At 36.8% G+C, this 14,213-nt stretch overlaps 1 protein-coding gene across 1 annotated transcript; it reads left to right on the plus strand.

The window, feature by feature from the left end:
• The first annotated feature begins 5,333 nt into the window (after positions 1 to 5,333).
• On the plus strand, positions 5,334 to 13,397 carry LOC124177420 (carbonic anhydrase 7). The gene is made up of 6 exons (XM_046559755.1): positions 5,334 to 5,589; positions 10,580 to 10,624; positions 10,934 to 11,095; positions 12,158 to 12,405; positions 12,468 to 12,704; positions 13,136 to 13,397. Exons 1-6 carry the CDS (start codon positions 5,553 to 5,555, stop codon positions 13,379 to 13,381), a joined length of 975 nt encoding a protein of 324 aa, XP_046415711.1. The 5' UTR covers positions 5,334 to 5,552; the 3' UTR covers positions 13,382 to 13,397.
• Positions 13,398 to 14,213: the final 816 nt, after the last annotated feature.

Here is a 14,213-nt window from a genome sequence, read left to right on the forward strand (position 1 = left end):
CTTTTCTACAAATTTCTCAAATGTTCTTTGATTGCATTTCCGCGAATCTTTTGCTAAATCATTCATACTATTACTTGTTAAAATGTTTGCCTTGTCAATTCAAGAATCTCCAAAGATTACCTTCCCATTTTCATTCGTTAATAAGAGACAAAACCAAAACCTACGATGAGGAACACGCAAAATTATTTTGTGTAGGCATGTGAAAAAAATTAAGGTTCGAGTCGTGATCGAAAACTATCATGCCAATGGAATATAATATATTTCCTTGTGGAAATTCAGACAGAAGACGCAGAGATATTCCGTGAATATTTAATTCTTTTTTTCGCAGTATACTCGTATATATCAATTCTAAGACTTGATGTACGAAGGCAGTTTATTCTCAGTATACTACTATATTTGCGGTTGGCGAATGAAACATATTAGCTTTGCAAGCGCAATATATTTATCCTAATTATTATTTTCTCTGAAAACAAGGTCAGTATTGTGTAAAACAGACACTGCCGTAGTGCCATGTATCCAATATTTCTTCCTCCCGTGAGGAAAATAAAACTAATGTACACCATGAGAGAATTATGAAAATCAAACCAATTATACATTTACTACTTGTGATAATGTTTCACTTGGATCAAATCTGTTTGAACAATTAAGCTTTGCACATCACATAGCTTCATGAAATTAAACATATCGGTCGAATTAGCATAAAAAATTTTCGGCGTATATATTTTTCCGCCATATTACCTGGATAGCGATAAAACTATCATGGCTGTAAAGGCTGTAGCATGTAATAAACGGTAATTTACAAACGGACTCGTGATGATCACATCTCGTCGCCATAGATGGAAACCGATTAGATACTTTTGTCATCATTTGTGCATTGTATGAGCAGAATAGTAATACAATCTGAGACTACATTATTCGTTTACATACTTTATACTTTCATACCATCAAAATTTAAGTCAGACAGATTATAAATAACTACTATACTACATGTACACCCAACGAATATTAATCATGTATGTCATGCGCCGTTTTTACAAAAATCGCAGATTTTACATCGACTTTTCGTTATTCCGCGATTATACGCAATATTGAATTGGTATTTCCATAGAAAAATGTATTGAGTATACTTAGTTAATTTTATAACGTATAAGGAAGAGGTATTTACTATGAAAACTCCGTGCGTTGCCATAATTATTTCGTCAGCATATTGTTACAGCAAAAATTACATCAATTGCGGAAGGATGATTGAGGAACTGCCATATATTCAAGTTACATTCAAATATGCTTGTTGATTTATATCAGTTGAAACGTTGATGAGAAAAGTTTCGTAAAATAACTGCGTCACTCAAAACTTTACGAGCTTTAACACATCGCAGTAATTAAGCGTGGTTGCCGTTTGCATTGAGCATTATGTAAATTGAAGGAGGAAGAATGTCAGTTTCTATATTATATGAAATTGAACTAAGGCAAGACGTTCTTTAGATAAAACTGTTCATTCTTTGCGGTGGTTAAAAAGGCTACTGTTTAAGTATGCTTACGAAACCATTAAAGACCGTAATTACACGGTGATATAAACTGTATGGAAGGTGCATCCAAACACTGTTAGCACAAAACATGATATTGAAAAAGACGTTCGAAGCTTGAAGTGCATAATTGCGGAGTTGCGCCATTGGGGAAAAATGGTGCAGATACTTTTAAAACAAATAGGTATGTATGTGTCATGTAATGCAAGGTAATAACTATATATTCTTATCTTTTCAACTTGCTTACCCGTAATGTGAAAATGTGCAAGTATAATATCATATATTTGTTTTCCAACATCGTATCCCGTAAGTAATGTATCACGATTTACAGGCAAAGATTCTGCTTTCAGATACCATTGACCATTCTCTTGATTTCTAAAACGCTTGCATCATAATTATGCGCAAGTATTCACTCATTGAACAGCTTGACGAATCCGATTCGTGCTGCGTTGCTCGTAAGCTGACGCTAACAATAACTAGATTGTTACAAGCGTAATTAAGTCGTTTAGTACTATTTAAAAAAATGTCTAAGCTATTCGTATTTCCCAATAATTTATACATTTATATGTAAGATGCTGCTGAACCACGCAGTGCAATATTTAGGAATTTGCTGGGATGGGTTGATCGCTATGTAAAAATAATGAACATTTTGATTATGACGGTAACTCATCATAAAGCTGTCGTTGCATGTAAAGTAAATGCCTCACAGCTCGGTATAAAAAAAAAAGGCACCAATTAATTCGACAACCATGAATCACTTCTATAGCCATAGAACTACATTACTGCGATTTTATGAATATTGAAGAAAAAAATGTGTCGTAGTTACGAGTAAATGTAGGACGGTGCAGCGGCGTCGGTGATTATCATGTACAAGAATAAGATCTCGGTACGGTTACAGAGAACAAATAAGAAATTGGACGTGTCGACCTTACAGAATTTAATGGACACGTTTTTACGGATACCGTCCGCTTTCCCGTTTCACCTTGTACCTAGTTTTTTCTTTCGCAGATAGTCGTATTATTTTCCATTGGCTTACGTTGAAAAACGATGTTGAAGTAATTGAATGTTGTTCGAGAAAAGTATCGAGCAATAAGTTTTGTACAGAGATAATTATACTGTGCATATACATATAGTAGCTGGATTTCAAAAGTCATCCTAATTAGAATAAGCCTCTAAAAACAACGTCTGAAAAAATCGACGGTGTACATCATTTCCTTTACACTTACGATGGCATAACTACAATTTATATGTTAAGTAACATAATCTGTAGTCGTAACTTTTTGTCGGATTCGTAACAATAAATCGGCGTGGGATTCTTACCTTACCATATAATTATTTTTTTTGATGTTATTTTAGAGCAATGATCTACATTATATTCAACACACCAGCATCAATATTGCTAACTGAACCGTAAAAGGTCAGTTTATTCAAACAATAAAAAGTAGAGGCGATACAAAGCTAATTTTCTGCTCCATATAAATCAAATCACGTGCCCTGTATCCGTTTCTCGGCAAGATCACGCGTCTGGTGCTATGACAATGTTAAACACGTTAAAATCGCCATGCTTCAATAAGTCACGTGTTGAAAAATCAAACAGGAATTCCATGATCTTGGGATCTAATACATAATTCTGAGTATCAGGTACACGATATTAAGACTGCGCTCCGCGGTAGCCACAATGATACAAGTACCTACGGTAGACATGCCGATTCGTTTCAGGCCTTTGTAAAATTCAAAACGAAACATTATTATCATTGTTGACAACAATGCAAACGTGTTAATACGTACGAAAGAAAACAACTTTCGTAGTTTTAAACAGAATTCTGAAATTCGAATTATTTATCGAAAAATTTATCTCGGTTTGATCAACTTGGCGCTCGTGCACTAAACAATTTTTGTTGTCCATTTATACCTACTGCTTATTAACACTTTCTGCGCTGAGTCAGCAGACTTTTTTTCAATGACGATTGTCAATGAATAAATGAAGAGACGTGTCAAACCAAAAAGTCAATAAACAATTCTACTTTTCTCACCAGTTTGATGAATAAATCGCTTGTCCAATTCAATAGAACTTCCTATATACCTGGTTTGTTATCTCTGAGTCTTCAACTAGACGAAATAGAATGCCGCAGTTGAAAACCGAAGTTTCTTATTCAGTAAGCTAAGTAAGTCAACGATCTAGAAAAAGCTCGTGACGTGAACATTTAGTCGATGATTTGGATACATACTGCACAGTATATTTTTGTACATTTTTCCTATTTTCTCATCTTCGTATTAACTTACGTTACAAGAACTTCGTTTGTAGTCTAGTTTGAATGGTTTTAAAATTCTAATACGTATAATTAGAACGCTACACCTGAAATTCTGGCACCACTGTTTGTAAAATTAGAAAAGTCTCATTTGACATTATGTCATAGTTACATGTATCTGCCTGTAGATTAGCCCATTTGTTATTGTACAATACGTTAACATAATATAGATGGTTGTATTAGACACGACAGCGTATAAACACGTGAATAATTCTGTACGGCATAATGATAGAAAAATTATGATAAATCAAACTGGGATGGTAATAAGAAAAACTAATGGCGTATCATAGATCCCAAAATACGGCTAAAAAACTTCAAATGCGTAGTGGATTACAAGTGACATGACAGTATGAAGTAGAAGTACGTTATGTGTAGAGATATTAAAAAAAATTTGCCATCTGTACCTAATTATTAATTATCTTCGGGCTACGAACAATTAATATTGTGCCAGCATCGAATTTCTTGTGTGAAAATCATACGACCTTTATGATGAATTTCCGCATATCATTCAACACAACAAATAATGTATATTTTTTACCTGACGTAACTTCTCAGAAAGATAATATTGTTTAAAAAAACGCAAGAAGTGCGAGCAGCGAACATTTTACTCTTTAAAATGTTTCTAATGTTTAACGAGCTCGAAATATATACGCGAAGTTGAGGTGGATCTATTCTTACCGCAAAAGTTCTACAGTAAACTGTCTCGTAAAAATAAAAATGACAAAACTAAATTTAGTACTCCGCAGTTGAAGGATTATTCATTAATCGGCTTTCACTGAAATATATGAATATACGATAAATTCAATACCTTCAATTAAAGAGCTCAATTTTCAAGAATTTTTCATATTTATCAATTTATTACCTCAGGTGCTATACATACGTTTTCCCAAATAATTCTATCGTTCGTTCCTATTACAACCCTTGACTCGTGATCTTGGCTGGTAAACGGAACTATAAACATCGACAGGCCCATTTAATAGGCATACCTGTAAACAATACGAGCATTCTTCATATCTGTTCAGACGTTAGTACGTCTTTGAACTCTATACAACGCAGACGTATAACAACATCGCGAGAACTGGCCAACTTGTCAGTGAACCGGACAGTTAGTCACTCGGCGTTGTTCCGATGGATCGTGTAGAGTGATTCAAGCGAAGTGTATGATCCCTGAGGAAGTCGGAGAATAAAATCGAAGTGACAAACCGCGAGAAAACGATCGACACTGAGTTTTCCCGGTAATGTGATATCCGATTGTGAGGTGAACAGTTAATATAAGCGTCGGTCTAGCTTCCGGTATCAGAATCGCTGGAAATTACTCGGGTAGAAGGAAAACCCGGAGAATCCTACCACTCGCTAATTCATAATCGCGAAGCTAAACTCCCCACCAGATCGGCCTCCTCTCATAATTCATCGAACCCGACGTCGAGCCTCGATCCCGCTCCTGGGTGTCTGACGACGAACGCATCCTGCCGCCGGGGACTTACGACGTTTTAAATATAACAGACGTGATGTTCCTCCGGCAAAAGGCTGCGGTCGTATTTAATATGGCTGTCCGCTACGAATGCGTTCAGTTCTCGTTCAACCACAACCGATCCCGTACCCCATGCATAAAACATTCTTCACTTGGCTACACGGACCGTGATCCTCATTCGCCTGCACCACGCACTAAACCTCCAAACAGCTATTGTTGGACAGTGTTGGACAGTGATCGCTCGCCGATATGAAGATCTTGGTGTTTTTGAATTTCTTCACGATTTGTAAGTGAACTTCAAGTCATTTTACTACCCTTGTTTTACTACCCGTTCTCCCTTTCGAGATTCTTTTAGGTATTCATCGTCTCGATGTTTTGACTTTCCATTGAATCGTCGGTAACAACGTCCGCCTGTGACGAGGGTAGCTTTTTTCAATTCAAATCCTGCTCGCATAAGCAAGTCTGTATCTGGGGAATTATTGACAGTACGTTCGATCCATAAATGTTTTTCGCTTTGTCTGCTTTATCGGTATTGAATGTTTAACCACGGACACCCTACGGTACCGTATATTTCATTTCAGACCGTAACAGTTCACGATGATTCAGTTTATCTGGTTTACAATCAGGTAATGGCATATGAATTTTAATTATATTCGCTCTTTCATTCGGTCTTAACTCTTACAGCGGTGCCTTTGAACTTTATACGCAGTCTCCAGCTGTGCAGCATTTGACATTTGAATACTTAGACGACATCGTGAGCTGACAAAGCTAAATCAATATCTAAACTAAACAACGCACCGATTTTAATTGTTCTTACAAGTTCAGTTTCACAAAAACCGATCATTAACTACCGAAAATTATTAACTAATCGATTGTATCGGAAACTTCAATATTTTAACTTATCAAACCACGGTCTTGTTTCTATAATCACCGATTATTTATCACGCGATAACGGATCTGATGACTTACCTCTAATTGAACGGAAACTGATCACGCTATTCAAACGTCAAGTTTTGCTGATTTAAATGGAAAAACGACAAGCCAATGAACTAGCTCGAACGAATCACTGTGGATACTGTATCCGATAGATTATACACTCGTGCATGTGATTTCTTCCTGATTTCAACCTGCGCATTGAATGCTGCATCGTTGTCTGTTTAGCATGTTTCAGCAGAGATAAATGGAAAGAGAAACAAGCAGGTAAATCAAAAATTGGATAGCTAAGTATATTGCCGTTTCGAGGGCTCCCACTAGATTGTAAATAATATATACACATAAAGCTACGCTAATTATCAGCTTTCGGCAGGTAGAAAAAACTTGTTCTTTCAACATACTTTTACTCTCTATAAATATTGTAATTAATGCAACAGCAATTTTCCTTTTTATGACACACTTAATTATAGTACATTTAAAATATATTTCAATGTCAACAATCAAGTTTATGCCGAATTTTATGACTTGATTTAAATATTGCCAATAGGTCCTTACTATTTTTTGTGTCAATCGCAACCAACGCTAATTGTTGTAACTCCTGCGTTGCAAACGAGTTCATCAGATAAATGGTCAAAGCAGTTGCAATAATGATGTAAAGGAAAAAATTTGTTCGGGGCTTATTAGCTACTCAGTCCGTTAAATGGATCAATTATCTATTTTAGCCAATTTCTATGAAAGCGTACGATTCGATAGATCACGGGCTACAATAATCTTACAGTATGCACAATTTCCGCAATCTGCAATGGAATCAAACTTAACCATAACTACTTAGGATGACATGCAACGATGTATATATTGTCGCTGAAAAGAATGCATGAAACGATCTTTGGGTTAAAAGAAACGTCGTAAAAGTTTCACTTTGTTCAATCAGCACCTCTTAAGAAAATGAAGTATACGCCTGTCGTAAAATACCCATCCACGGATGTATTTACCGATCAATTGTTCAGAAATTACTGACAATAATTACAGTGGATATGGTAATACACTTGTCTACTGGTATAATACACATCTGACGTAAGACAATTCACCAGACGAGTATCAGTTTTTGTACGGTAAATAATTCTCGCAGTTTCAATTCGCAGTTAAAAAGGTGCGAAAAAATTTTGTCGACCGGCAGTCGGTTTTACATCACACGCGTGGAAATTTGAGAAAAGGCATAATATGTTACTTTAAAGCCCCGCCTCATCGTTTAAATCAAAATATGCCCAGTCAAAGTTCTTAAACGTCGAATTGGACGAATCCGTATAAATTATTCCAATGGGCTCGAGGAAAAATTGATTCTAGCTTGCGTACTGCAAGATCATCATACTTGTTGACGAAGAAATTGAACACGGGTAATTATTTTGCTGTATTCGTCATCCCGAATAGCTATATGCCTATAAGTATATAGATTACCTATTTGTCATCGTGATACACCGCGATGACGTGTGAAAATATAACGTAACACGTACGTATCGATTGTAAAGAGAAGTATAGAAAAAATCTCGTATCCGTGTAGCTGATTACAATCCTCACATTATACTTCAATTCTATTGTACCAACACACACGGAATACATGGGAAACCGGATGGGAAAATTTATCAATCAGAATAATCGTCGTTAATAAACATCACGATTATCGCTATTATCTATGTAGATTTTGAATTAAATAACAAAGTTGTTGCTCACGCTACGAAGTGAGAGGTTTTTCATAATCAACTGCCAGCGATGTTAAATGTACCAATTTCTTGATACATGTACCATTTTTTAGGGTTCCGTACCATGTACCGAGTAAAAAATGTTCTGGTACGCAAAAATACCAGCTTCTTTTTATCTTCAAGAATGGAATATCAGTAATTGTTATAATTACCAATTGTAACATCGATTGTCTTTATTATTAACTGTTCACAATAATAGTTTTTTGTGAGCCCTCAAGTTATTTGATACGTATTCATTTTTGCATCGATTGCATTAGTCAGCCATATGTGTCAAGGAGATGATTTTGTCACAAGTTCGATCATGGTTTCCATCGGGTAGTCGATACCATTTTTTTTTTAATCTCTCTCTTTAGAAACTGCATCCCCATTTTTCAATAAAAAAACACTCAATAAATATTAATAATCATCGATATTAGTAATTTTATCATTTAAATTTTTAACAATAACCAACAAGGCTAATAACAATAATGATTATCATTATCAGTGTCACCGTTTTATCAAATATGGACAAAATGTTTAACCAATTACGATTAACACATACTACAGCGACCATGCTATTGTCGACTAGGTATACCAGGTTTTTATTTAAAATACCAGCTCTTAGCGACACCTGTTCCGGGATCGTCCAGCCACTTTCCAACGTCGCTCTAATCAACGCAAAGCGGTATATCATCCAACTGACAATGTCTCAGGTCCTTGACTCGACTTAACACGATTTAATCCAACGGTTACCTGGGCGCATCCTCGACCGCAATATGCACTTCTCGTGCATATCTTTCCCGGTGCATCTCGGTCCTTGACGGTCCCCGGAAGTTGGCATTGCTAGTAGCCACGTATACCTATAGCTATAAGTTGCAATGGGGGCACCTGCATTACAGATGCGCTGTAGAACACTCTTATATCATGCATCGTCGTTTGTTCGTAGTAAATAAAAATACCGTGTCAGGAAATGTTGTTAGTAGTTTTTTTTTTTTTTTATTTTTCATCAAATCACTGGAGATTATTGTCCGTTGTTTGCTCACTGATTCGATTTGTATACGTATACTAATTTCCCAGAGATAACTTTCGAGAGCTTTAAAATCAGCAAAGTTAAGAAACGACGCCGATTTAGTGGCGCAAGAAACATTTCTTATTACTTCGAATATGGGTCAATAATTTTATGAATTCACGCGTTTTTAGGATTTCAATTTTTATCGAAGGCCCAAACGCACACCGATTACGCTTAAGAATAAGCGCATATAGGTATAACCATTGCATTTTATCATCTTGCAGTATTGTTGATATTCACGTCGCATCGGCAGATGTTACAAGTTAAAGGTACACAAATGATCCTCCTTCTTCCATTAGAACAGTAGTACATACAATGAAATGCATTCCGATGTTAGCCTTGCGAAACATTCTACAACGCATAACGATCACGAGTATCACTTGAGTGAGCTATTCGTAGCAAGTATAATCTCGTAATATCGCCTTACGCGTATAAACAAGAGTGAAGTTTAGCGAATCTTGTTTTTATGCGGTAAATTTGAGAGAAAAAAACTCGCATTCCGGATTTATTCTGAAATCCGGTAGCTGTGAGCCGACCTCTCACCTCTCGCCTAGCTTTCAACGGTTAATTAGCACGACAATAGCGCATGAAAAACGGGCGAGCATCTTGGAAATTTTCTTGTTATTCACTCTGCGGGGAACTTTCACTTGAGGAATGTTCCGCGTTACGCCGAATGCACACCGCCCTTCTTTTAAATAAACAAATAAATTTTCCTGCTACAATGGGCGATACCTTATAGCTACAAATGATCCGAACTTTCCGGTGCTTGACCTATTGCCGATCTAGAAAGAGTTACGTCTGCCTTCCTTATCACCTATTCTGTTCAATGTTGATACGAGCTTACGTATTTCCTGTATACCGTACAGCGTGCATGTATAAACCAACCTGTTACGTACTTGCACGTAATCATATAACTTGAATTGCACCGGAACTTTCTGGACTATCACTTCATGATTACCTTCAGGCACCATTGTAAATAATGGTCTATTTTTAGCATTTTCAATCACCGATACATGACAGATAAATCGAATCAAAATATTACGGAAATGTAACAGATAGAGGGAGTTGTAGCGATACGATTGATTGGATCGATATAATGATTCAACGCTTTTCTCAGAGCGGCAACGCACGCAGGATATTCCTCGCTCGGATCTTTCAGTTATGATATTAAAAGGTTGCAGTTCACTCACACGCTCCCAACGACGTCGTTTATCTGACTAGTCATGATCCAGTTTCATGCTTACATTGATGGAATTTATTAGCAGGTAGAAAATCGTATATATATATACATCGATATATTATATATATATATATTTTATCATCCAATTCTACCGACAAGGGTTCAAGGCATGTCAATTCTGGAGTAACTTCATCATGGTAACTTTCATGTGCATGTATATTGTACCTGTTATGACTCGTATGAACATCTAATTAGCGACTTTCGACTAGTCGTGTTCGCTTGTTATTTGTATTTGAAAATATACTTCGTTAATACATACGGCAAGTACATTCTAATCTTTTTTTAATATTTGTTCCAGATTCTACAATTCTGGGTCAGGAATTTTCGTACAACGGGCTTCTTGGTGAGTAAAATATTTTACAAGTGTGCTATTCAATTAGCTTTGACAGATTTATATCATTCTTGTTCGGAGTATTTGCATCAGATATGAAGGTCATTTCGTGAGAGCCGAGGACTCCAAAAAGCATTTAATAAATTATGCTTATCTTGTAGCTTGAATCCGTGTACTGACTTGGAACTTCTATAATTCGCATCCTTGAGGCCAACTCATTTCCCATTTGCTCACTGATTTATTATCTGTGTACAGGTTGTTGATTTATTTGTAACTAGATCTTTTAAAACTGGTTCCCTTTGTCCCTTCTGACGATAACAGGTCCTGCGTACTGGGGCAACAAGTATCAAACGTGCGTAGGAAAGCACCAATCTCCGATCAACATCGTGGAGCATTATGTCGAGAAGGTCACACTTCCACCATTGTGGTTTTCTGGTTTCAACATACCTAGGAAAGCCATGCTAACCAACAATGGCCACACAGGTCGGCATAATTATCCTTATGACATTTTCTAACTTAAGTTTCAACAAATTTCGGCAACGAAAACGAAATTTGAAGCCATTAAAAACACTGTAGTACGAGCTGTAGAATTTTTTTATAAAGTCGATCCGTTCTAGTTCAGTTAAAAACCGCAATAATAACGTAAATCATCGTGATCCACGTCTCGTCCGCCTTCCTCATCGTACAGCTAATAACTTACATATATTCTAAAGTCGAGTGTATATTGCACGTTTGCACGTGATAACCGTGTCTCTTATCTCGAGCTATACTTCATAGGTATCGTTTAATCGGATCTGATTGCAACCGTAGATAGGATCAATTAGGTGTGAGCAATTATAATCGCTACAAATAGTCGTATGAGGCATTCAGATTAAAAACTATTTGCATGATTAACTCTGAAAAACTGCTCCATGACCGCGTTACATCGTACATGTTGTGCATTCAGAAATACATGTTTGAAAAAATGTGTTTCAACGTACGTGCGTGTTACGTAATTTGCTGTCCTCCGGGGTAACTTAAAGAGGATACAAGTATAACCATGTGCATATATTTACATAACTCGTCTTGTCAAACTAGACCTTGATGAGATACTATTACCAATTTATTACGCTTCGGTGTACGAAGACACCCGTTTTGAAGGATCGTACATCTATCGGGGGGCTGTATTTTACTAATAGTATTCGTATAATAATATCACGTGCACGCAAAGCTAGATCACGGTTCGAATTGTAGTATATACGCATGTAACGCACGTTATTTTACTCTTTCAAAGTAACATAATCGACATGCTCATTGTCAGAAGATCTTTGAGTAGGCATAATTATAAGTATGTATACGTAAAACACGAATACTGATGTTTCGTCTCAAACATTCTAAAAACTAATTTTCAAAACCGTATCGTTCGACCATTGAATTGATACTGAAAAGATTGCAGTCATTATAACCATAAAGGTCAAGTATAATTCTAGAAAATAATACGTCATTCGTTGAGGCTTCATCGATTGGGAAATAAATTGTAGAACGCAATTTTTTTCTTCTTTCAAGTACTCCTAAAGACAATTGGAACTGACGTTCCTCTCATAACCGGTGGACCTCTCAGAGACGACGTCTACGCGTTTGAACAGCTCCACTTTCACTGGGGAGAGAACGACAAAGAAGGTTCAGAAGATAGGATAAATAACAGATCATTCGCTATGGAACTTCATGCCGTATTTTACAAATTATCATACGGATCGTATAAAGCGGCAACCAATTTTCCAGACGGACTCACAGTATTGGCGTATTTCGTGACGGTAATGTCGATTATACATATAGCTTAAAAAATTCCAGCCACACACTCACGACAAATTCACAGGTTGACGAAACGTTTGATCCGACCTACAGCCCTTTGGTCGAAACGTTGCCACTCATCGAGGACATTGGTTCAGAAGCTGTGCTAAGGGATAATCTCATCCTCGAGTCTATCCTGAAGACGAATCAGCCTTCGATGCAGAATTATTTCACGTACAATGGTTCGTTGACGACACCACCTTGCTCCGAAGTGGTCACGTGGATAGATTTTAAAAAGCCGCACATACTTTCCCACGAACAGGTGAGTAGCAATATTTATATTATGTAAGGTAAACACCTCATTGAAACACCCAGAATTCATGAGAGGGAAAAAAATCGCGTCTTTTACCGCAAATGAAAGTCTAGTCTATATATGATGGTGTAATAACAGGTGTATCTAAGTGCTAAAGTGTGTAATTACCTTCTTTGTGCAAACCGTTATTACTACGGGGAAAAAAACGACCGTTCTTGTTGACCAATCTTCCCAGCTTCCTGCACGTGATCTGGAGTCAAATAAATCGTTGAAACTACCAGTTTTAACATTATTGTAAACAACTTACGGTCGAACGTAACGTAATTATCGAGGACAGTTGAAGATGCTCTGTACTTATTTTATACCGAGTCACATCAAGATTTTACATATACAATAAATATGTTATACATACGTATGTCTGCACGTATACCATCTTGCAGATTGAGGCTTTCCGTCGAATTCGTAGCGCAGAAGGGGAAAGAGTGACACATAACTTCCGGCCCGTACAACCTCTCGCCGACAGGATAGTCTTTGAGAATATTCCTGAAACGAGCCACGACTACAGCCACGGGATTCCTAACCATCGCAATCATCATCATCCGCAACAGTTTGCGGGACAACTTGCGAACAGAGCTTCCCTTCCGATTATAGTTATTATTTCATTAGCGACTGTTTTACGTCGATAACATCATTTATCATCGCGAAAAAAGAACTAAGGGTCGTGCCATATTTTTATTTCAACCACTCATTTTCAGCTGGTTAAATACACAGCAGATGATAAATGATAAGATCAGCAAGTATTTTCTCATAATCAACAGAAAATCACAACGCGAGGCTAATCTATTCATCGAATTAGACCTGAAGGACGAAAAAATCGGCCGAACAATTGTTGGGCATGTCACTTCGACTCCAATCAATTCCCAATCGATGACGTGATAGTATCTAAAATATCTCAGAAATTCGTCTATAATATAAATATAATTTATACTCGTTTCGCAATCGTATCATAATGTTTGAAGATGTATCTGAGCCTTGTTTTTATGCGGCGTTAAAGCATGAATATCAGGACACCCGTGATAAAAATTGTGAGAAGTGTTTCCGCAGGACAGAAACTGGATTCTATTAATGGTTACAGTAGATTACAAAATTTTTAACAATCAATCAAGTCTCGCTACCATTGTTTAATGAGAAATTTTAATCATCTACGCGTATCGTCGTCACTCTACCATGTACGGCATAAATTTTCAACTGGCACCGCAAACTCATAAATTATGCTGTGATTGAGTATGGCATTGAATGATAGTGTATTCGTAAATTTATGCGTACTTTTGCAGGCGCAAGTACGGACACATTTGGCATTCGATATTTCGAGCCCACAGACTGTTGTTAGAAGTAAACGCCATGTAGAGGATTGATTTTTCATCGAGGAAATAAGTATAAAATCTCACTGGAAGCTAATTAAATATGTATAAAATACGTTGGCTACAATTGGGATTCTAATATGCGGGCGTGGCTAGG

Source organism: Neodiprion fabricii, chromosome 3, assembly GCF_021155785.1.
Source record: "Neodiprion fabricii isolate iyNeoFabr1 chromosome 3, iyNeoFabr1.1, whole genome shotgun sequence".
Classification (NCBI taxonomy): domain Eukaryota; kingdom Metazoa; phylum Arthropoda; class Insecta; order Hymenoptera; family Diprionidae; genus Neodiprion; species Neodiprion fabricii.